This window comes from Manis javanica, chromosome 1, assembly GCF_040802235.1.
Source record: "Manis javanica isolate MJ-LG chromosome 1, MJ_LKY, whole genome shotgun sequence".
NCBI lineage: Eukaryota > Metazoa > Chordata > Mammalia > Pholidota > Manidae > Manis > Manis javanica.
The window spans coordinates 63,070,730-63,096,832 of NC_133156.1; the positions used below are offsets into that span (position 1 = coordinate 63,070,730).

The 26,103-nt window shown below is 34.0% G+C and overlaps 1 protein-coding gene across 4 annotated transcripts in view; it reads right to left on the reverse strand.

The window, feature by feature from the left end:
- The window catches only part of MAN2A1 (mannosidase alpha class 2A member 1), a 184,798-nt gene that overhangs the window by 72,732 nt on the left and 85,963 nt on the right, over positions 1-26,103 (reverse strand). For all 4 annotated transcript variants that reach the window (XM_037011917.2, XM_037011918.2, XM_073233104.1 and 1 more), the window contains exons 6-12: positions 24,828-25,001; positions 21,931-22,117; positions 18,176-18,353; positions 12,418-12,620; positions 9,135-9,317; positions 4,987-5,101; positions 3,673-3,740 (exon numbers count right to left, since the gene is read on the reverse strand). In XM_037011917.2, coding sequence (XP_036867812.1) covers positions 3,673-3,740; positions 4,987-5,101; positions 9,135-9,317; positions 12,418-12,620; positions 18,176-18,353; positions 21,931-22,117; positions 24,828-25,001 — 1,108 coding nt within the window. The remainder of the gene's footprint in view (positions 1-3,672; positions 3,741-4,986; positions 5,102-9,134; positions 9,318-12,417; positions 12,621-18,175; positions 18,354-21,930; positions 22,118-24,827; positions 25,002-26,103) is intronic.

Genomic DNA, 26,103 nt, shown 5'->3' on the forward strand with positions numbered 1-26,103 from the left:
TGTCCTTGTCGTTGATCTTTGCCATTTTAATTATTATGTGTCTTGGTGTTGCCCTCCTTGGATCCCTTGTCATGGGAGTTCTGTGTACCTCTGTGGTCTGAGAGGCCATTTCTTCTCCCAGTTTGGGGAAGTTCTCAGCAATTATTTCTTCAAAGACACTTTCTATCCCTTTGTCTCTCTTCTTCTTCTTTTGGTACCCCTATAATGCAGATATTGTTCCATTTTGATTGGTCACTCAGTTCTCTTAAAATGCTTTCATCCTGGAGATCCTTTTATCTCTCTCTGCCTCAGCTTCTCTGCGTTCCTGTTCTCTGTTTTCTAGTCCATTAATGGTCTCTTGCATCTCGTCCATTCTGTTTTGAAGCCCTTCCAGAGCTTGTTTTATTTCTGTATTCTACCTCCTTAGTTTTTGCATATTTCTCTGCAAGTCCATCAGCATGGTTATGACTTTTGTTTTGAAATCTTTTTCAGGAAGACTGGTTAAATCTATCTCCCCAGGTTCCTTCTCAGGGGAAGATGTAGAAGATGTCAAAGCTGTCTGGGTTAGTCTTGTCTGGATCAAATATTTTTGCCTTTTCATGTTGATAGGTGCAGTGGTATTCTACTGACTCTTGTCAGCTGGGAGGGCCAAGACTTTCCACTTGCTACTGGCCTTTCTTTACTGGTACAACTGCGACCCCTAGTGGCTTGTGTTGGGCAACTGCGTGTAGACTGGGTCTCTGTATCTTGCCTGGCCAGTATGGAGGAAGCTCCCTTGCTGTGGGCATGGCAAGCCTCAGGCTGCTGCTCTGCTATGGTGGGGCCCTGGAGGGGTAATGGACGGGGAGCTGTTTGGCTGTTTACCTCCGTGAGGGGTCTCTGCACTGTTGCCCAGGGGGTTAGTGCGCCCCAGTTTCCCTGGAATTTCCAGCTGCTGGACTGTGACCCGGTTGCTTCCGTCCAGCTGTGGGGACCCTGTCCCTTTAAGACTTTCAAAAAGCACTCACTTTTCTTTGTCACAGGGGCATCAGGTTTGGGACCTGCTCAAAGGTCTTACTGTCCTGTTTCCCTAGTATCCAGGACCCCATGCACGCACTGTGTCTGTGCTCTGGTGAGGATGGCTGGGGCTGGGTGTTCAGCAGTCCTGGGCTCTCTCTCCCTCCCTGCTCTGACTCCTCTCCTCCTGCCGGGAGCTGGGGTGAGGGGCCTTGGGTCCCACCGGGCCGGGGCTTGTATCTTACCCCTTTCACCAGGCGCTGGGTTCTCGCAGGTGTGGATGCAGTCTGGCTGTTGTCCTGTGTCTTCTGGTCTCTCTTTTAGGGATAGTTGTATTTGTTGTATTTTCAAAAATATATATGTTTTTGGGAGGAGATTCCCACTGTCCTACTCACACCGCCATTTTGGCTCTCATTCCTGTTCCATATAATCTTAATAGTACACACAAAATGCATGTCTCTTATGTACTATTATCTACTGTACCTATACTTTATATGGTAAAAAGAATATATATTTTTTTCAAACCCCTCAAGACCCAAATTTTACCCTCCTGGGGAGAATCTCTGTCCCAGTGAGAATGCATGTTTTATGTAGATTAATAATTTGTTGTTCATATAAAAATTATGCTTATAATCAAAATAATGCTAAGCCTTTTACATCATAGAAGACGCATGGCCACATTTCTGAAATTTCCAACTTAAAAACCATGAAGAAAAGACAATTTTTTAACTTTTAGTACCTGCTCAGTAAAACTATCAAATTCTTCTATTTTAAAGGCCACCATCATTCCTTCATTCTTTACCAATTTTACTGAAAGATCAGTAACTCAATTTGTCGCTAACAAGTAAAAATACAGATTTTAAAACCCAAAACATAAGTAGTTCTATTCATGAGGCTCTAAAGTACAAAATGGATAATAAAGATAAAAATAAGAATCTGACAATCACTCAATATTCCCAATTCACCTAACCATGGATATAGTAGCATTGACATTTGGTAGGAAAGAACTGTGAAGAAATAATATGAAGATGAAAACATGATTTAAACCCTAACTGTTTAAAGGAAATAACAAAAAGTTATCATGTTACTAATAGCCTCAAAATATCTTTTTATGTTTATCTCTAAATAAAACTCCTCAATATTAACACTCAAAAATATGTTTCTCGTTAATTAGTATACCTGTATCTCCTAAACTTTCTTCCTTTGGTGAAATCAAGACCTAGTTATCACTGCTGACTAAGGCAAGGATAGCATAGGAAGGAGGGAAGCCATGGGGCACAGTTCTTCCTCTGACCCAATATGGCCTCCGATGCCCTATATCCCCAGCGAATCCCACCTACCCCAACATACACCCCAGAAAGACTAATGGGATGGGACATTAAATCATCATTACAGTCAGCAAAAGCAAAGATCTTCCCCCACCAAAACAGGAAAAGGGAAAAAAAGCTAACAGGTAAGAGGATTATGCTTCAAGTCAAATAGATTTACTGACAGTACAGTTTATTAGGGACCACAATATTTAAGGAGCAGCCACAATATATGTCTCAAATGCATGAAACCATTACTTATTTTAAGACAAAGAAAACATTTTGTTTTTTTTATTACTATTCTTGCGTTCTGCAGCCTGGCAATCTGAAAGCTTTTAAGATTCCAGCAAGACTTTTAACTTTCAAGTTAATCCATTCTTTTTCTGGCCAAAGAAAGAAATGTAGGATTTGTTTACTGTTACTGCAGTCATACTTCAGTAGTACTAAAAAATTCTTACTTCTTGTTCTAAGGTATGAGCTGTTTTAAGTTTTAGGTCTTGTGTTTTAGTTCTCTACTAACTAAAGACACTTAGTCAACTAAAGCTCTAGTTTATGCTTAACAGAAATCTCAACTTTACTAGCAATTGTAAATTTTCTATAATACTTTGCTTCCATTTTTAAGTAATTTTAGTAAGGTATACCTAGTTAAAACAGTTAACTATTCATTACAACTATTCTTACACCCTACAGTTTGTAAGAGGTAATCACTTTCTCAACTGAGATAGCAGTGAGTTATATTAACAACAATACACTGCATATCTGGGTATACTGGGTACTGACTGATTGATGCCTGGGCAATAAAAACAGATCACTTAGTTAAATGATTGCCGATAAAAACATAAAATATTTCTTTGTAAACCAGAGGCAGCTACCAGTTAAATACTCATTTTTAGGTCAACTGAACACCTTTCCCATTTATTTTACATAAATCAACAGTGCTAAAATGATTGACCAGTACAATGAAAGTTATCTAGTAAACAATTTACAGCAGGAACACTAATTTCATAATAATAATAGTTTGTTCATTTAAAAATTGGATTAGGGAATAATAAAAACAAGGTAAGCAAATAAAAAGTTATTCAATTAAGAACATAATCTAAAAATAATATTTCAAAGATAAGGCAATTTTTTATCATAAAGCTACATATTTACCAAGTATCTGTAGAAATATTACTATAATAGCTCATTCAGCAATCAATGTACCAAAACTGTGCTAGTTACTAGCAATGAACATGACACAATCATGGGAGAAAATCCTTCTTCAGAAAATTTTTTTTAATTAAAAAATTGAATACTACCTCAAAATATAGGCTGGCTAGAGAATAAGATCATGAAGACAAAAAGTCAAGCCATAAATGTAGTTAAAGTTTATAAGAAATTACATATTTACCTTGGCTCCGCACTCAGACTTATTATATTTTTTTGTGGTAGAGAACTTTGGGATTTTTGTTTCAAATCCTGTAAAAACGAACAAAAATTTGTTTTATTTTTAAAATTTATATTTCAAAGTTAGCTATGCAGTAGTACTTTAAACAAATCTTAAAAAGGACACAATTGGAAAAAAAAATCTACTTTCCAGCTACCTAACATCCATCAAAATTCAAAATAAGTACTTCTTGTGCATGTATGTGTGTGTACATGTATGTATGTACTTAGACTTCAAGAAAAGCATATGTTATAGGAACTAGAGTCCAATTAGGAGCTAAATAAATAAGAGTTACAGAGATAATTCTGCAAAAAGCTTTTCAAGTTTACTTTTGTATCATGGCACATATCCTTAAGAAATATATTATCTGTTTACTGCATTTCTTACTTTAATATGAAAGTGTATAATCATGATTTGATTACAAGCATCAGTACACGAAAATATTGAAACTGTATCTGATTCCAGACATATAAATTCAAGTAACATGTAAAATTTCAGTCTACTGTTCACAATAGATCCTAAGGATAAATTATAATTTTAAAATATGTGCTGCCAAGTGCAAGGGTAAAGAGAGTTGCAATTAATCATTTCTTCAACTATTCTTCCTTGCTGCAGAAGGTCATGTTCAGAGTATGTTCTGTTTGCTTAGCTCATTGATCCTAAAAACAACACAAGCCAAGGCAGGTATTATCAACCCATTTATGTAAATGAATGAGGGCTCAAAGATGTTAAACAGCTTTTTAAGGCCCGTGAAATCAGGTGCAGAGTTAGGGCTAATAGCTAATTTCCTAATTTCTCAGTAACTGCTCTTCTGTTACACATTATCTCAGCACTGCCCACAGATTCCACCCACCAGTCCTGAAACAAGAAGACAATTCAGGATCATTCAAACTGAAGTTCAGCAAGAACAGATTAAAGGTTTACAGTTCAAATATCCACGGGCTTCTAATTAAAGTCAAGCAAAATAATTAAATGTCCAGTTCCCTTAAAATATCATCTTAAAAGTGTTCTAAAAGCCTCGTTTCACATCCCTTGAAATAAATTCACGTTTTCCATGCTTAGATTAAGTCAGAACAAAATAGACACCATAAATCAAATACAGACACACTTACAGGAAAGAGAAACACACAGGCAATTCATATAAAGTGATACAAATTCTTTCAAATAATGTAAAAAGAAATTATTATTTTTCGATGTCTCAAAAGCTTCTCACCCCCTTTTCCAATGGAAGAACAAAAGAATCACATTTTATGATGAATATAGAAGATATAAACTAACCATTTCCAGAAGGATATCAGAAGAGTAAGAGTCATATGAGTTTTTGTCCTTTAAAATAAGTAGTAGTGCAGAATGTCCAATTATATTCTTCAAATTCATTAATGAGTGAAAAAGTCTGTAAACAAAAAATTGTACTTGTCTGAGAACTAATTCAAAAATTTGTATATAGTATTTCCAGTTTTTGAATAATGGCCAAACTACCATTGTCTTCATCCTTTTTCACAAAGTAAAACCTATAATGAACCTATAATTGGCTCTTTTTAGCCAAGGAAAAAAAAAAAGTTAATCTGAAAATATCACTCATAAGGATTCCTTTAAAATAGAAACTTTTGGAACACATTTGAGACACAGAAACTTAAACTATTTACATTTTTTATGAATATCATGCTAAAGAATAAGAATGCCCAGTATGATCATACCAATAACTTTAAGGCATTTTAACAAAAAGCAAGTTTGATAGTTTACTTTAGAAAAATCTTTAAAAAACATCAAAACAACAAAAGAAGACATGAGATTAACTCTCATTCACAAGAAAATTCAATCAGTATACTCAGTATACACACTTCAAAGAATTCAAATTCCTGAATCTGAATTCAAATTTTTAATTTAGTTTCATGTTCTTGTTCAAAAGGACTAGAGACAAGAAAGTTTTCCACATATCTGGATAATGAAATTATCTTTGTCCTTGTTACTCTTCTTAGTCACTGAAATTGTTAACTATATTGAAACTGTATTTTTATGTCTGAAGAAGCAAAGAGATTCTTATGAATCAAATGATTCAAGATTGATTCTGGAACATAATCTTGATATTTATCAGCTATTGCTAAAGCACTATATATGGGAAAAGAACTTGCTTGAAGTTTTTTCAAGTTCAATTTTGGTTCTTTAAAGTTTTATAGAGCAGGTATCCCTAAGTAAACTCATATTGGAGAATTTTGCTAATCATGTTTTCAATCAGCCATAAAAATGAGTCTATAATGTTTACAGAGTGATTATATTATTTTCCCAATCCAGGAAGTGATTTTGGCTCTATGCATGGAGAACACTTTTTGTTGGCAACAATAAAATATGTAAAAGAATTAGAAACAACTTCTTTCGGCAAACATTACCTTCAAAGATGTAAGTCATCATGATCAATAAATTATTAATTAAATATATTTATATAGTAAATCTATCTAAAACCTTATACATGCAAGTTTAGGCCATCATCCAGCTAAATTTCTCAGTCTATTCAAATGTTTTCTTAAATAGCAATAAGTGTTCCCACCAGACTAAAACATTATGTGAATGAATACAACTCAGTTATGGAAAGAAGTCCGTCCCTCAATCTAAATTTATTTTTATTACCTACATGGCTACCTTTATTAGGCTGTCTGAACCTGAAGAATAAAAGTCATATTCTTCATCAGCTAAAATCTTATATGGAATTACAATGTATTAAAGAGTACTAATTAAATTGAATGAATCCCACAAATCACAGTCTGCATCCTAAAGGAACACATGCAGTCTTCCAATGAGATGAGCAAAAAGACCAGACAGCATTCCCCAAATGCTTTCTCGGTATGTATAAAGTTGCTTTGCTTAAAACAAAACTAAACACAGTAAATAAGTTTGGGAAACACTGGGTAAAACAAAATTTTAAATGTTTCAGCATTTCTTAAATGTGGAATTTCTCAGAGCCTTTATTTCCCTAATGTTCCTTTACCCATTATTATAGAACAGTTCAGGGAACATCACTCAGGAATCATAGTTTTCTTGTTCATTATCTATCATTGGTTTTGTTTAAAGGAGATGTTAGTATGTTTATCATTCAGTAATTTGATTTGTATGTTAGGACCCTCACACTCACCTTTGGTTATTCACTTATTTCCTCCTACCTACTTTAATTACAGCTTAGGAATGGCAGAATTCTGAATCTTTCCATGACTGACTTCATTACCATTTCTTCTTCCCTTCCACACAGCTCTATTACCCACTTCCAAGGTGAACATTCATTACAAACACTGTCCCAGTCTATATCATTTTTTTATGCCATGATTAGAATTAACCTTCAAATATGCTATGATGTATTCTTGCTCTCTAGTTCATATTTATATAAACATTCAATCAATCGAGAACATGACTCTAAGAATCACCCTTAGATGGCAAAAGAGAAAGCTAAAAGGGTCTGGAGCCCTGAGGGCATTGTGGAGCTGTCATACAAGAACCTGTGACCTGCAGACTTCTTTCACTTGACAAAAATAAACAGGATAAGATTTATTATGTTTTGTGTTGCTCTTACTAGCAGCCAAATGCAATCACTAACTCATACCATTGTTCATAGGGACATTTCTGCCAACATCTGAATAAATAATAGTTAACAGTGTAAGAACAAGAGAATACCCAACATTAGCTGTCTCTGTTTATAATTCTCTAACTTGTGTTTTGCAATTTCCTACTTAAAATGTCTGTGCTAATGACTTGATAATTGTTTATGACTTTTCAATGAGTGTGAAGTGCTCACAAAGCAGATTTACAAATGTCAAGTACAATTTGAGAATTACTGTGTCCTTCTTCTCTAAGATGAAATTTTGTACGGGGATGTTTTTATAGGCTAAAAGCAATACCAAACATATGGAGGAAATAATGACAGTCCTTCTGGAAAGGTTATGAGACAGAAAAAATGTTCTGTAGCAAAAACTCAATGACCTGTATCCAAATCTCTTTCAATATGACAGCCAGAGAGAAAGCAAGTAGGCAATGTAGGGAGAATGAGTTTCTCTTTTTTCCTCTTAGGAATTCTTCTCTGGTCTGATCCTAAGAAGCCTCACTTTTCAACTCAATAAACCAAGAAAACAGGAGCAGGTGGAAAGGATTCATAATCCTTGTTTTACAGTACAAAAATCACTTTCAAAAATGCTTTCTGTGGGAGAAATACCAACATCATTACCATCTAATGAGTACTTTCAACTTTAAACCCAGCTCAACCTCAGTAGGTGGAAGCCAAATGCATTTGTCACGAGGAAATGGAAAAGATATGCAACATGTTACCTTGATTGTATTTTTTAAGGACTTAAGTCAATAAATGAAACCTCAAGAATATTTTTCCCCAAGCTTTGATAAAGGCAGTCAAAATACTGCAACTAAAATTTTAATTAACACTTATTACAATTAGCAATATCAGTTGTGGATCAATTCTTTAATGGTGACTTTATGTGTTACATATACTTTTCACATATGGGAATATTTATAAAAAGAGATTCATGTTTAAATCACATTATAAGAAAATAAGAGTATATTTTTAATGATTTAAAATATTATCATAGCATATCATTGTTGACAGGAAAAAAAAACGGAAGAAATATAATCTGTAGTGAAACAACAGTCAAGAATCCTTCCCCAGTATAGAAATCTCTGTACTGATTCTATGAATGGTAATTTGAACTCTGGCATGATAATGAAATTCTCATTATCACAAAAGGTAAGCTTCCATTATTGGGAAGCACTGTTTACATAAAGGCCTCTGCTATTCTGAGACAAAGTCTGTACTCATTGTTTCTAAGTCTGCAATATAAAAATAACTGAGCTTCTACTCCCGCTTGCATCTGGCAGACCCTCAAAGTGTTGAAGATGGCTTTGATACCAATACTCAGGCCATCCTTTCTCATCCTATTCCTTATATCATCCAAACATGACAAGATTTTTCTACTTCTTGCCTATCTTCTAGGCTGTTTCCTTTTTTTCAATGTCCTTATAAAAAATATGAGATATCTAAGAACAACTGGATATGGAATGGGATGAAATCAAATAAATGAAGTGCAGCTCTTTATCTTCCTAGATTATAACTATGATTTCTTTGCTACCAAACACTTGGTCAAGAAGGTAACCCCAATTACACCAAGGAGAAAATAAGATAAATTTTATAATGATGTTTACTACTGCATTTGCAGAAATGAATTGCACTAAAATTGGGACTGCTAGTACTCTGTCAACAGATTTCTTAAAAAATATTTTGAAAACTGGTGTTGTTTTTCTATAGCAATACTTATAAGGGATATCATTATTAATATGACCTGATATACATTAATAACCTTATCAAAAGACATAGATTTGTGACCCATAATTTTAATAGATTTTGTTTTAAGATCACTTTTCAAAAATCATGTTACCTGGTACCATAATCCACAACCACCCAGTCTTTTGCAGTTCCTGTGATAGCATCATGATGTTGAAACAGCCCCACATTTCTTCTGGCTTCTGTTAGTGCCATATAATGGGACGATGAAAGAAATGTATTTATCTTGTATTTCTGAGCTTGTTTCAGGGCCAAATAGTAAAGAATTTCAGCAGTCCTAATTGCAAAAACTGTCATTAGTTTTTATTTCAAAACAAGCATTTTAGCTTACTACATAAAATATGTGATATTACAAACGAATATTCATAGTTGATCTGATTGTTCATAGTTCATAATGCGTGATCAAAACCGAAAGTTTCTGTGATGACTGCCCTTGTACTGTTCACCATGTAAGAACTTATTCACTATGTAAGAATTTGTTCACCATGTAAGAACTTGTTCGTTATGCTTCAGAAGATTGGACACTGACGAGAATTAGGCTTGAGATGGATTAATGATTGTGCATTGAGCGTTGACTCCCCTATACAGAATTTTATTGTTGTTAACAACCATTTGATCAATCAATATGAGAGATGCCCTCTCAAAAAATAAAAAAAAATAAAAATAAATATGTAATATTGATACATTTTCAATTTTCTTTTAAAATCCACAATTTCAGTACAATTTATGAGTCAGATTGACAATAAGTATTTCTATAAAATCACCATGCTTTCATCTAATATATCTAAATTTTCAATCATCAAAGGATACCACGTCTTTGTGGATATAAAGGGCCTTATTCTAGATGGTCCTGGAAAGAAGCCAGTATCCACTGGCAGCAAGATAGGTTTATTTATAAATAACATAGTGAAAAACTGTCTCAACACAGCATTAAGAACTAGATAAATATCTCTGTCCTTTCTTCTCTCCAAGAGCAGTGTAGACATATACCATGAACTTTATCACCAGAAAGCCATTTACTCTCACTTCTGTGCATTAAGAGGAGATGGGGTGGGGAAACGTGCGGCCACATGAGTGGGAGAGGAACAGTAAAGGGAAGGCAGAAAATGATGGCCCAAATAGCTGAGTGGTAAGACTTAGCCCAAGTGCTGTATGATAACACACAACTATAGAGAATTTAACAATATAAACTGAAAGGTAATAAAACATATACTCTCTTTTCTCATTTATTTTAAATTAAAGAATAAAACACGTTAGTTTAAGAACAGTTTTTGGGCAAGAATGTGGGGATTTCTATTTTCACCTTTTATTTTTTTCATCAGAGGAAAGTTCAAGATAGGTTGTCTCAAAGTTCTCTGAAAAGAGACATGACTTGGTGGAGTGAAAAATGTAAGAAGACTCTTAATGTCAGACATGTTAAAGATGATGGAGAGAAAATCAAGGCAGTTTGAAAATGTATCAAGATACAAGAAAAAAGAGATTCAAAGTGCTTTAAAAAAATGGTTTCCTTTGAATTGTTGAAATACTTAAAAGATACTAAAAAATCTCCACTTTCAAATTCTAACCCTTATGAAATTTATGTCATGATAATCACTAAGTTTGAATTAAGGAAATTTTGGGTATATTTTCACATATACATACCCATAGCAAACATTCCTGGTTTTGAAAAGAGGACATATATAGATATTCCAGAATGTAAAAAGGGGGACTTTTAAGAGTATTTTCTTCTTTATAATTTTCTGTTTTATCCAAATTTTTTACAAATGAGATTTAGGATGAAATATCATTATTATCAGAAAATAAGCTTATTTTCAAATAAATGAATTACATTTTGAAATTCACGATGGTAATATTTCCTTTGTTATTTTATTTTAAAGCAGCAGTCTCAAACTATATTATAAGCAGTAACTATTTCTCTTTAAATTATATTCAACAAATTAAGACTGAACAAATATTCATAACTCTTTGCCACTAAAAAGTACTTGATGCTTATGAATCATACAACAGTCCAAAAGACTCTCTATGTTATTTAGTACTTGCCTTATTTTTATCATAGATAGTTTAGAATATAACATATAACTAACATTCTTTTGGGTAAGTGCATAAATCTCTCATAAAATATAAATACAACAATGCATATTCATCTGGTACACTTGTGACTATCCCAACAAACAAAGGTCAGGCTCTTGGAATAATCATTACGATTATAGTAGCAAAACAATAAAAATAATAAAAACACAATACTATACCAAAGCACAACTCTTGTAATTCATGACTGTTATAAAAAGCTTTACAAAATGTACTGTTTCCGCTAGTGAAAGAAGAGGGAGGTATAACTTTTAATTTTTAATACCAAGATTCTTCAGGAAAATTAATCATCATCAATTCATGATTTGAACTGAACTGATAATGAATTCATCATGAAAATGAATTACTCTGAAGGGATATATATATATATGTATAAAGACTCGAGTCCCTTGGGTAGTTTATCTTTAGCAAAATACAATGAGACTCAGTTACCAGACTATAGGCTCCACTATGATAGCCACTAGCCACTAGCCATTTGAAGTTAAATTAGTTAAAATTAAATGAAACTAAGAATTGAGTTCCTCAGCCACACTGGTCACATTTTAAATGTTCAATAGTTACATGTGGCTGGTGGCTGCCATATGAAACTGCAGAAATAGATACAGAGTATTTCTATCACTGTGGAAAGTTCTATCAGACAGTGATTGTAAGTGCTACTGTAAAATGCTGGTCTAGAGGGTTTTCACGTTTTCTATAAATGTTTCTGTCTTCTCCAAGTCAATCTACTTTTTCAACCCATTATTCTGCCTCTGTTAGCTCTTACCTCTTTCAAATTTTGTTGTTCTGAGCAGAAAAATAAAACCTATAAAAGTATTTCAAATACATAAGAACTGAGAGAGAGCCTCTAATATCTTCCCACATATAAAATACATCAGTTTTAGATCATGCACTCTGAGGCCCACACTTTGGCTGATTTGTTCTTTTGACCCTTGCCTGTGTTTCCAACAAGTTAGCCTGCCAGGTTACTGACCTGCAGACACACATGATGATGTCACTGAATATTATCACGGTGTGCAAACAATACAGGTAGTTAATTAGAAAAAAATAAAACAGAACACAGCTCCCAGAAAATCTCATTACAGAAACTGCTTTTCTTTCCAGAACAAAAAGACCTATGTAAATAATTTAATTATGCTTAGAAGATACATCTGATTGCTTTAAATGTTCACAATTACATTAAAGACATCCTAACACTGCATAAATGTAATATTTATTAAAAACTCTACAAAAGGGTTACAATAACATCAAAGAAGTGAATAAATAAATGTAGCGATCTAAAGGAAATGTACCTTAAATGAGATTCCAATATCCTATCCATTCGTTTGTAAAAGGGTCGGGATGTAAAGTAGCCACTCCAATAATGATCATCTCGGTCAGCATAAGTGAAAAAATCTCCACTTAGAACAGGGAATATTGATTGGCTATCCTTTCTGCTTGATGCATCTTCTTTATCTAGTGCATCAAAATAATCTGATAAGGTTCCAAACTGTATCTAGTTAAAAAAAGAAAAGTTACACTTCAATTATTCACCTCTATCTTAAAATTACTTCAAGTACTAAAAGGAAAGTTAATAATAAATATTTAAGATATGCTTCCATATTAAGATGAATACATAGACCAGATTTTAGAAAACTCAAAGCAAGGGATACTCAGTGACTCTTTTACTTTCATCAAGTCCTAAATTCAAGAGAAAACTTGCAGACCTAAGCAGTTAGAACAGTTATTTAGACCTACAAATTTGTGGATCCGAAAACTTCTTAACGTGTCTCTGGAATTCCAAAATGTGCAAGGAAGAGGGCATGGAGAAACCCAGAGATGAATGAAAGATGGGGGAAAGCAGCAATATAAAAAGGTTCATATTTTGAGGAAAATATTCCAGAAATCTGGACTAACAGTTTTATTAGCTATGAAGTATTTTCATATATCATGTGCACAACATGGCCTCCCCTTCCCTGCAGTCTGAGTTCTTATAAGGGAGAAGGGAGAGATTTTAAGAATAGAAGGTCATTAAAAAAAAAAATGACTTTCTCAACCAGCAGGTAACACTGAATAGAAGTAAAACACAGAGTGACAAGAATTGCAAGGTTAATTGCTCAAATGAAAAGGTCTTTCTGACTAGTAATTTAAATTATCAGTATATAAATCTATTTTTATGAACCCAAACTTTCCATAAATCAAAGGAAAAAAGAAACACTATACCATACCTTGTAAACAGATATTAAGGGGCAGTGTTTTCAGAAATAAACAGAGAGTTCAACAGGGAATATATTCCTTTTAACAGTAAGATGCTAATTTTATTGTTTCTTACCTTACACACATGCATGCACACAGACACACACAGATACTGAAAACCATTTTGCTTCAATGTGGAAGAAAGATAATTAAGAGTAGTTAACAACAGTGAGAAGCACGCTTAGCAGAGTGTTCAAAAACAGCACAGAACCCAGATCCAGATGGCATGGGTTTGAATTCTACCTCTACCACTGAACCTAACATGTTTTTGAACATATTATATATTGTCTCTCTGTCTCTCTGCTACAGCTAATATGGTTCTAAGTAAATGCTTAGAAACATGACTGGCAAATAATGTTGTAAGTTGTAGAGATTATTTCTTCATTACAAACACAAAATTCCAACCGGAAACAATGATATTAGTAAGACAAATGTAAGTTATTATAATTTAATTGTGATACTACAAATTTTGTACAAAAACCAACTATGTTTTCTAAATCTTTATGTTCACATTTTAAATAAAAGCAATTTTCAACTATAGTACCTACTCTTATCTTGGCTTCACCAAATACGTATGTTTTGGGCAAGTTAAATGTATTTGTATCTCAGCTTTTCTCATCATGCATAATGAGGATGAATATAGTACCTATGAGAAAATGTTCAGAGATTTAAAGAAGTTACATAAAGTAATGTACTTTAAAAAGTTAATATCATGTAATAAGCACTCAATACAATTTAGCTACTATTATAAGTATTATTACTCATTTAGTTGCATTACTAGGAAGTAGAATGTGTATGTGTGTGTGTGTGTGTGTGTGTGTGTGTGTGTGTGTGTGTGTGTGTGCATGCACGTGTGTATATGTGTAACCATACAAAAAATGAAGACCACATAGACAATGAAATAAGACCCAACAGGTAGAGATAAGCTCAGAGAAGTACACATAATAATAGTGGCAAAATATTCAATTATCTAAATACTTCTCCGTTTCCTCATCTACATAATAAAGGATTACTATATGATAACAAAAATCCCTTCAGTTGTAAATTTTAGAGAACTATTACATGCTATAGAGCTTTTTATATGCTTTAAAAATATTTCAATTAATTTTGGTATTAGCCAGGATGAAAATACACATTTTTGGCAATTTCCAAGAACAAAATTTATGTAACTGCCTTAGTGGCCTTTCTCACATACTTAATTTAATTCAGTTTTAAAGGATTAATATATAATCCTCTATCTATGCTAAAAGTTTCAAAATAAATTATTTTAAATATATTTTTCTATAGGGTTTCTTGGTAGCTCAAATAAAGTACATATCTGGGATACCTAAAAAAAATAACCAAATAAAAATATTTAAATATTTTTTACATTCAAATTTTTCAAATTTACATACAATTTGAATCTTACAGATAATTCTAAACTCCTCTCTCAGAATAACACATAGGAAAAAAAAAATCACACGAATTGTTAAGTAACTGCTCATCAATGACAAACTGGCTGCCTTGGCCAATACAATGTGAATTTTTTAGCCATCTAAATCAATTAATTGCTTTTATTTTTCTTTTCATTAAAAAAATAGCAAATTTAAGCTTCTAGCTTAGACAAAGTAACTTTAAACATCCCACAGAGAACAGATATAACTAGATAAACTATGGAAAATAAAAAAAACAACAAATTTGTTTGAAGTTATCTATGGGTAATCAGTGTAGCCAGGAGTTGAACAAAAATTCTGGAAAGAAAGGTCATGCATCAAGGTTACTGGAAGCAAGGTTAGAATGCAAAAGTTAGTTGTAATTTTATACGTGGAATACACCATGTTCATGGATTAGACGGCCTAGTATTTGTAAAGTTAACTGCACTCAAATTGATCCATAGATTCAACGCAATCCCTATCAAAATCCCCAATTTTTTATTGGGGATGGAATATAAAAGTTGATCTTAAGCCAGTATAGAACTGCAAGAGACCAAGAATATCTAATTAAATTTTGAGAAGAACAGAATTAGAAGACTTATCCTATCAGATACTAAGATCTATTATAAAGCTATAGTAATTAAAACAGTACGAGATCAGGCAAAGACAAAATTGAACACAGTCCAGATCCAGATCTAGACACAGATCCAGACAGTCCCACTCAGGAGACATGACAAAGATGACGATGCAGGGGGTGCAATGGGCAAACTATGGTCTTTTCAAAAACAGTGCTGGATATCCACATGGGCAAAATATATCTTGATTCCCACCTTCACACAATTCCCAACAATCAATTCCAAACAGACTGTAGAAGGTGTTGAAAGTAAAAGAATAAATACATGTTGAAGGCAAAACAATAAAGCTTCTAGAGGATAGCTCAATCAGAAATGTATTTTCAAGACCATAGGGTGACCAAAATTTTCTTAAAACAAAACACAAGCACACTAACCAAAAGGAAAATATTGTTGTATTCGATTTCACTAACATGAAGAATTTCTATTCATCAAAAGACAGCATTAAGAGGGAGAAAACAAAAGCTACATAGTGGGAGACAATATTTACAGAACTTTCATCTGAAGAAAAGATTCAATCCAAAATATATAAAAGAACTATAAATGGTAAGACAGACAACTCAATTTAATAAAAAGTCATCACAAGACTGAAATAGGCACTTCATAAAAGAGGATACCCAAGTGGCAATAAACTTATGAAAAGAAGCTCTACCCTCATTAACTACTAGGGAAATACAAAATAAACCATGACATCTATCATGAACGATAAAAATGAAAAAATAAATCTGGGCAGTACAAAGTCTGAGTAAGGAAAAGGAACAAACAAAACAGTCACATAATGGCAACAACTTGTGCATCTGTATGGGGATACTGTTTGGCAATATCTGCTGAAGCTGAACATACCCAGTGACCAAAAATTACCACCTAAACTCATATACATGTACACCAAAACTTGCACAGAAAGTTTAAAGCAGCTTTATTTGCGAGAACCCAAAACTGGAAACAGCCCACATGTCTGTTAACAAGAGAATGGATAAATTGTGGCATATTTATCAGATGAATACTAGAGAATACTAGAGATACTATACAGCATTAAAAATGAATGTGCAACATCATGGATGAATGTTCCAAACATAATGTGAAGCCAAAAAAGCCAGACATAGTAACACATATTTAAGATTCCCTTCGTATAAAATTTTAAAAGGGGCAACACTAATCACAATGATAAAAGTGAGAATTTACAGGAGTTGGTAATGGTGGGGAAGACATCTTCGGACTCTTCCAGGATGTTATAAATGTTCTATGTCTTGATCTGGATGGTGGTTAAATGGGATATTTTCGACTTGAAAAAATTCCCTGTAGACTGATGCACTTCCCCTATGTACGTGATATTTCAATTTTTAAAAATGCTTCTAATGGGCAAAAAAAAGAAATAGGTAAAATACTAAAATTGAGATTTAATTCTTCAGCATCAGGCAGTAGATGGATTCACAAAACTCAAAACCATTCCCCAGGAAGATGTATTGAGAGGTAAAATACCCGTATACATAGGACCTCCTCTAATCAAACACTCATGTATAATCTTCATCTTTGAGGAGATTATAGAGATGATTTAAACATAGTCACAATGCTCAAAGTTCATTATCTGGTAGAAATTCACTTGTAACTATCTTGCAAAAACTTGATTTTTTATTTATTTATCTGTTTGACATTATTTAAGCTTACTTTATAAACTTGAATTCTCACTACATAAAATGGGCTCTACCATCAGCTAATTTCCTGCACAAACATCACTTCCTTTCTAGTATCCACAGAACTTCAACTGTGTGAAAGGTTAATATGTGAACATAATTAATATGTGGGATAATTTTCTCAAATAGGGTCTAATATATGACTCTTGTCTGAATCTTGATTCACACAAAGCATCTGTTAAAAAAATAGGTGAGGGGATAAAGAGGTACAAACTTCCAATTATAAAATAAATTAGTCATGGGGATCAAAGTACAGCAAAAGGACTTTAAAAATGTGTTTATGAGGTCAGGAAAACTTGAATCTATCTGGATATAGATATTATTGAATTATTGTTAATTTTTTTAGATGTGATAATGATATTATGATTGTATTTTTAATCACAGTCCTTATCATTTAGAGACATTTACTGAAATTGTTACAGATGAAACTATGTAACATCTGAGATTTCCTCCAAAATAACCCAGGGAGATAGGTGAGATGACAGTGGAGTACAGCTAAAACAAGTGATTATGAATTGATAAAATGAGGTAGCTGAGCCATGGATATGAGGAGACATGGGTATCTGTGTTATTCTCAAAACTTCAGTGTACATTTTAAACTTTTCAGAAGGAAAGAAAAGAGTAGGAATGACAGGCAAATGATTAACTTCTTCTCATCTAAGAAAAATGTTAAGTGTATTCTCTGGACAAAAGACATTTGTTTGCAAAATTCATGACATGTTCATCTGCATCTGCCAGTCACACTACTAAATCACAAGGATGCAACTGTCAGGGAAAACAAAGTTTCAGTGCTGGTAGAAAAACAGGACATCACTGAAAAGTGAACTTACTAGGTGCATGTTTTCAACCACATAAAAGTAATGCCTCTTTAATCCTCAAGGAGTGATAGAACAATTTTAGAAATGAAACTACAGTATAAGATAATTTTCCTCTTAATGAATTACACTTTTATGTAAGAATACATATTCTAAGAAATACTGGGATGTCGGACAAAAAACTAAGCCTATTGCGTCTTAGCCTCATTTAATAATGAAGGCTCAAGCTCAAAGACAGTATCACAATTAAATATTTTGTCATTACCTTAACATTAAACTTAGGCTGAGAATTCATATAATCAAAAAGCATTTGATAATTCTTGAACTGATGATCCCATTCTGTGCGTTCACAGTAGCGGAAATCATCTCCCAGTGGGGCCAGAAGAACTGTAGTACGGAAGAGCTTTGACTTCTTGCGGTACTGATCTAGAAGCATCTCAGCCCTACCAAAGAAAGAAGAAAAAGGGAAAATAGGAATTGTATTAGGAAAAGGACAATGAGACAACTCATTAAAATGTATTATGTTAAAAGAAATTATTGTATATTTTACTTATATTCTAGATTAGTAGATTTATAAATAAAGTAGATTTTAAAAAATGACCATACCAACTTTCATTATCCATTTACAATACTTTTGAGAGAGAAAAATGTATAGTTTTCCAATGGATTATCCTTAGAGAAAGTCACTCAACTTCGGCATATGATTACTGGGAGCATTAACGCCCTCTTGAAGCCCAGCCACAGATTAGATCCCAGATGGCCCATGTTTTAAAGTAATTTAGTCCAAGAAGACAATAAGGGTTTCTCATCTATGTGAACTTCAAAGTTTGCTTTCACTTAATCTCTTTCTCTAACTTGATCTACAATTATCTGATTAAATGTAAAAATGTATAATGTTTTGAGTGAAACCAATTATAGAACCGAATTTCCTTTTCTAAAGGAAGAAAATAAATTCAACATCCACCATCAATAAGCTGAGTATTTTTCACGATGTTCTCCTCAAAACTGATCAACAGATAAAGCTGAATGAGGTATTTTGGTTTCTGCCCTGGACTCTAACCCATGACCCAAAAGATCAGCTAAACACAAATGTGCTGATGTGCTTTTCTATTTCATATTCTAGTATTTTGTAGAAAACTCTCCAGGGAATGTTGAACTGAGGTACCATTTAAGGAAGTCTGGGAATACAAACTATCTAAGGGGAAGGGCTTGTGAAAATGAAGTCACATAAGTAGATGAATCCAGAGTCATTCTCAATGTTTTTAAAGTCAAATTTCAAGAATAAGTGATAAACAACAAATACTGGCTTTTACTGGCTCAGTATGCCAATGTTCACTTCAAGAGTTATCCAGAAGTAAATTCCAGTTCACAATATAAAAACTTATGAAAGAAACTCAAAGAGCATCAATAATAGAAGCATTTTATGGAAATTATGAAAAAAAACATGTAACTGAACTTAGAATCCCATATGATCTCTCTGAAAGTGCTTTGCAAATATTGCTACTGGCAAAAATTTAATAACTTGGTGAGTAAAATATAACCCTAATATTCTTATATAAAATATAATGCTTAGAAATCTGATACTAGCATTTAGTATTTAATTTTTACTGGTAACTTACTATATTTATCAAAAATACTCTATACTTACACAAAACAATTTTAGATTGATTACTTACAATTTAAAACATACATACAATGAGATTAATCACATAGAAAGATAAAATCAAAAGAAATGAGGAAAAAAACAAATATATCAACCACAGATATAAGATATACATGCCTAAGCACCCAAGTAGATCTCACAGGCAACCAGGATAAAAAGGATATGTGATCATTAAAATGTATCCCAAGGTTTACTATTAGATATACCATATCTAGTGTATATATGTATAAACACATAAGAGGAAAGAAATCACAAACAATAATAATATTCCTTTTCTACTTAGCATTTATTCTAACTCCCAAGCTCCTGCTTAGAAGGTGGCAACATTGGGAAAACCAAGGGATGGACTTGCATCCACTGGCAGGTATTAAATACTCACTAAATTAGGAATAGGATAAACTAATGATGAATTAGTGGACCAACATTCCATTTTAAGATGTGTGGATGCAATTTGCTCTTCACTTATTCTGCCAGATAAGAAATGTCAACTTAACTAGAACCAAGGAAGAACAAAGTTCCCTGAAACATCTAACATGTAAAGCATCACCATATGTAAAATACAGGGTACCAGACCAAAAACTGAACTTGATGAAGAGTGGTTATTTTTTTATTTGTAAAGTAGAGGAATATGCTGAACTGAACATATCGAGTACATCACCTGTATAGTATAAATTTCATTTTCTTCAGGGTATTAAAAATAAAGTGCCACAAAGCTGGAATGCTCGTGTTTGATCTCCTTATCACAAAGTAAAAAAGAAGGTGGTATTTGGATCTGAAGTAACTAAGAGAGTTGATTTTAAGATTTACAGTAAGTTTTCTAATAATCTACATTAATATGCTCCCAGCTGCCTGGAAACAACTTCCGTATGCTCTGGTGCCTGGAAACCACTAGCAGAATCATTGGGACAAACTGAGCATAAGGTAAGATTCTGGGGGCCATCTTTGAAGGGTTGGATGGCACAGGAAAAGGATTACATAAAATGGCTTTTTTCCCCCAATAATGCACCTTACACAGATCTTCTCAGCACAGCCCAAGAAAAAGGGCCTCACAATACCTAAGGGAGCACAGGGGCTCTCCAACTGAAGTATTTGTCTACCCTTAAAGGAATTCCCTATCCCTGACCACCCAAGCTGAGGGAATAGTGTAAATATCTGACAGGTAAGGGATCTCTCTGCTCCTCTCCGTCCCACCCCACCCCAGTCTCTTCCTCTTCATTTCTTTTGCTATATAATATACTGGCCTATCCTTATGCCTAACCAGCCTGACCCTAGAAAGCAGGCTGTCTCGTGTTCCTCACAGATTCTCTCTGCTGAGGGAACCAAGAAAATGAAGCCAGGCAGATCTCTAATCTTGAAGTTTTTCAAAATAATTATGAAAGTCAGATTTTGCTAAAAGGGATCCATGGCTTTAAGAAAGCTGAATGCCACAGTGAGAGGCTCATACTGGAGTACCTTCTTAATGACCACAAGGACTCTATCAAGGCAGAGAGACCCAATCTCACCTTCCTTCTCACACACATTTTCTAGAAAGCAATATTTTAAAATAAACAGATTTGATAGTAGAGCACAAAGATCTTACTTTGTTTAGAAGGCCATATTATTCTTCTAGTAGACTTGAATGGATTATATTACAACATAATGTTTTACCTTAATGTTTTAATTTTTAAGTGAAGAAATTAGACTTTAAAAGCACCTGAATTAGAACTAGAGGTAAACTGGTTTAATGAGATGTGTCCGTCATTAGCACAATTTTCTTCTTTTTAATTTTCTTTCTTTCATTTTTTAAATGATTCATTCCTTTAATTTTTATTTAAATATTTTTAAGTATAAATATTCCTAATTAAAGTTTTCTATAAGTCAAAAACATCAGAAAGATGCAGAGTATAATTCATCAGAGCCAGGCAGAATTCACGATAATTGAAATTGTTATTAAGGGAGCAGATAATTATACTCTTTACATGTTCCATTTTAATAAGTGTGTTTTTGTAGTTAGGTTTATTTTCTTACCAATTTATACAATACAGACCAGAAGTTTTATTGTCAACAAAAGTACATGAAATCAATCAAACACAGTCAAAGGCTTTTATAATGAGGGCAAAGGAGATGGTAATAACAGTGTATTATAGGCTCTTTATTGTATATTGATCTTCTATTGTTCACTTTCCATTAAGTTATAAAACATAAGAGGCATAGTCAAGGCTCTGGCATTTTCAAGTTGCTTTAGATCCGGTTTGAAATGAGTACCTTGAAAAAGGGTAATGTTGGCTACCCAAGACCATTTATTCAATCCTTTAGCACTGAGCAACTAGCTGATACTTTATCCAAGGTATTGTCATATGAAATGCATATTTTCATACCTGTTTTGGACATTTCCAAGATATATTGTTTCTGGGGGGACTCCCCAGGGACAACCAAATCTGCCTCCAGGAAGTCGTTTAAAATCAAACTGGCAGCATATTTTAGGATCAGGTCCGCAAGTGTGAGGGATGTCATAGCTGTAGAAGGGCATCATGTGGCAAAGAATATCTGTGACAGATCCCAGATCTAAAATAAAGAGCCAACAGACAAACCTGGATTTATAAATTTTCTTTTCCCCACACTGTTCAAAATGCCAGTACTTTATACACATATAATAAAAGCTCTACCCAAAATCAACAACCCATTTAACTACTACTAGTACATAAACCTCAGCAGTTTTCAATGACCACCAGCCTGAAGGAAGATACTAACATCTCAGCCTTATCTACCTCTTCTCTCTAAACTTAGCAGACAGAAAAGCCGTATCATGAACCAGCATCTGCTATCCTAGAAGGATACAAACTGAACAGGAGCAAAAGTTACAACCAGCTCATCCAAAATTATGACTGCATCTACTCCTGGCTGCCAGCTCCTGCCACATCTTTTCCTACTTCAGGTAACAGGACATACTGACAGAGACCACTGCATTACCCACAGAGGATAGGTGAGGAGAAGACAGGAAGAGAATAAAAGGGGGACCAGGAAGAACAAAGGGAGAAGGAGGGGGTGGGGGCTGAAAATTCCAGTTCGATTCTTACAGTGAAGAGAAGCAAGTGTAACCAGGAGTTCACGGGGTCTCCCTGAGAGTTGCCAGCAAAAAGCCAATGGGACTTCCACCAAGAAGGGAGCACAGGAAAAGGAACAGTAATTTTCAGAACCAAAAACAAGAATAAAAAGGAAGCAAACACAGAAGATATGGAAGACAAGTACTAGTTCCTGAGGCAACACTGTTTTTAATTAAAACTTCAATGCCAACACATGTTAATATCACTGTCCTTGAGAGGTCAGAAGCCTACCACCAACTGAGATTATAGAGCACTTAACCAGCAGTTAAAAGTGGTTGCCTTTGTATGATCCTGCCCTGTAAATGCCACTCTGCCTTTAATAAATATTTCAATTTTTTAGCAATGGGCATGTATTGCTTTTATACTAAGACAGATAAAAGAAAAAACAAACACAAAAAAATGCACATCTAAAAAAGTGAAAGTAACTGCTTGTTAAGAACCAGAATACCCAAAGCTCTACTTAATTTCAAAACCTAATTTTAAAGCAACATGAATCTATCAGGTACATCCTAAAATACTCCAGTTCTACCTCATACTCCATTTAGTTCTGAAAACTACCAGTTTTTTACAAATTTTAAAGCTACTATAGTCTGTTTATGTCTATGTGTAAGTAGTTTCACTGAATCACATTCCTGAGTGTGACACCATGGAAGCTGCCTACTAATGCTTGCTATCTGCACTGAGGTCGTGACAGTCGCAGAATTGACAACTTCCTCCTCCTCTCTCCCATGGATCGAGAGCACAACACCCCACTACTCTCATTCCATACTATTTAGCAGCTCACTTAAACATTTCAGTTTGTCTGCTGCACTTGGTGGTGTTTATCTTCCATCAAATTAGACTATAATTTCCTTATAGGCAAGGATGTTTTTTGTACATCTTCCTAACATGGTTTTAAATTCATAAAAGTACCCAGGAATTTCTCGTGAACTGGTATTTATGGGCAATTTGAATGTAGGTAATAGTTTAAGTAGGGCTTCTTCAAATTAACAATCCCTTTTTAAAAAAAATTAATATGCTCCTTTGTATTTGGTCAAACTATACAGAATGCAATCCCCCACAATTTCTTATTTTCCCCATAGCTTTAATGTTCCAGAACAAAAAATTATATACTAATTTCTTTCCTTACTGAAACAACAGTACATACAAGGAAGTTACTGCTTGGATTTACGAATGATTTTTTTCCAAAATGGTTAAGGGGGAAAGCTTACCCAGGAAAGCAAGAACAATGTAATGCAGTTAATTTCTGTATTTGTTTTAGCAACAAAATCCCTTTTTCAGATGAAATCTTATTGAAAACTCAATATTGGGATGGCAGCATATGCCAGGGAATTGGGAGCCCAGGTTTCAGAACTGCACAGAATATTATTCAAATGCCTGCTCTGTGACCACTATGACTTCTGGCAAAAATGGCTTCATATATGTGAATCTCCATTTCTTCACCATTTAGAGGGATAATATGATCTAATTCAAAGGATAATTATAAAGACTCAATGACATTGGATATAAAGCATATAACACAATGCATGGCCCATGATAATTATTTCAGAAAAAAAAAGAAAAGGTGTTCTGAATTAAATGGGGGTTGGGAAACGTAGAGGACTCTTGAGACGCCCTAACTTCTGTCTCCTCTTCCCCCAGGAAAGAGCTGCAGAAATATGTCCTCGGAGCACCTGGGCACCCACAGAACACAGTGTGAAAACTAGTGATACAGTTAATAGGGGAGCTGTTCTCAAAGGATGAGATTAAGATTTTAAAAGGCAATTCTTACTAGATGCAGAGACAGGAGAGACAGAAGGAAGAAATACCTGCTGAAAACACAATACAGACCTGGATATCAATTCTAAAGCATCCTCAATTTTGCGGTGTAACAGGTGCTTCTTAAAATAGAAGTTAAGTGAAAGCACTATTTGCAAATTCCTTATATTTATTTACTTCCCTTAGGCATAACAAAGACTCTATAATGTTACATAGATATAAATATCTTCACCACTGCTTAGAAAAGTCTCAACACAAATACCTTGGAAAAATAACTATAAGAATGTGTAACTACCGGTAACCCGATTTTGAAGACTAACACTGCCTAAAACCCACAGAAGCATGAATTCATACTCTTGTGAAACAGCATCTAGGTCAAGTGAGATCTTCAACTTTCATCAAATCCTACATACCCCAATTTTGTCTCCAAAAAAATTCCAGTGTTTTATGCAATGAAAAATGCTTTTTAACTGCATAATGAACTCTCTGGATAAGCATGTGAGAAAATCCAGCACGTTTTAGAAGGTAAGCCATTGTTGGTGAATGTCCAAAAGGATCAATAGCCCAACCAGACCGAGGTTTCACTCCTGTTGATAAAGAAAATAAGTGTTATTTTTAAAAATTCATAAATGATAAATTTTTAAAATAGACAAATATTTCAAAAATTGATAAAAAGAAGTCATAACTCATTCAGAGCCATCATAGTTCTACAGTCTCTTCATTGTAAGACAAGGAGCTGTGTCCAGCATTCCCTGTGAGCCACCACTCCCAGCAGCACTCCCAGATAGGAGGATTCTGCCACTGCCAAGACCTCCTAGGCAAAGGGATTGCAACAGAAGTTAGTCAACTGAAGCTGAAATAAGTACTCTGCCATCTTATGTATGTCAGAAAGTTTCTGCTTCAATGGTGCTAGAGAAACAAACAGGACCAAGTCCCTGATGTGTAAGACCTCACAGTCTTGTCTTTCATGGAGCTGGATAACCCAGCACATTGCTGTTATAGAATAAAGAAAAGTAAACTAACTCATTTCAACTTGTGCTCCTGGATCACAAAATTAAGGACTCTTAGGTTGCCTTTTACACCGTAAAACAGCTCCAAATCATCTTATTATACAGTAACAGAATTGGCCAAAATAACTGTACCATATTTCATTAAACCTTAAGACATTCTGATGCTGGTGTTTTCTCTCTACTTAACACTACCAATTATAAGACCATCATCTAAAGATATATCTTAATTCCACAGAGAATGAAATAAAGAAATATAAACATAATAAATACATAGGTTAGAGTGAAGATTATTCATCTGGCATTATACAAATCTGATATTTTATTTATTGAAGATTCCTAAAGAAGGCTTCCACAACCTATAAATCAACATAAGCAATATTACTGTGAATGGTTTTTGACTCAAATATCTGTTTAGCACCTTTCATACACATAAGGATATGAGTGGCCCTAGGATTACAAATATGAGTTAATCTTGATCCTGACTCTAGTTGTACAGAATATCATGCAAACCAGTGTAATGCAGAGCAACAGAACAGACAGCAGAGGAAAGAACCTTGTAGAACAATACTGAAGATTAGCAAAAGATGGGAAGCCAGCAAAGGAGACCGAAAAGGAAAAGGCAGAAGGCTCATAATATCAAAAGTATATGTTGAAACTCTTTAAATGACCACATAAGATT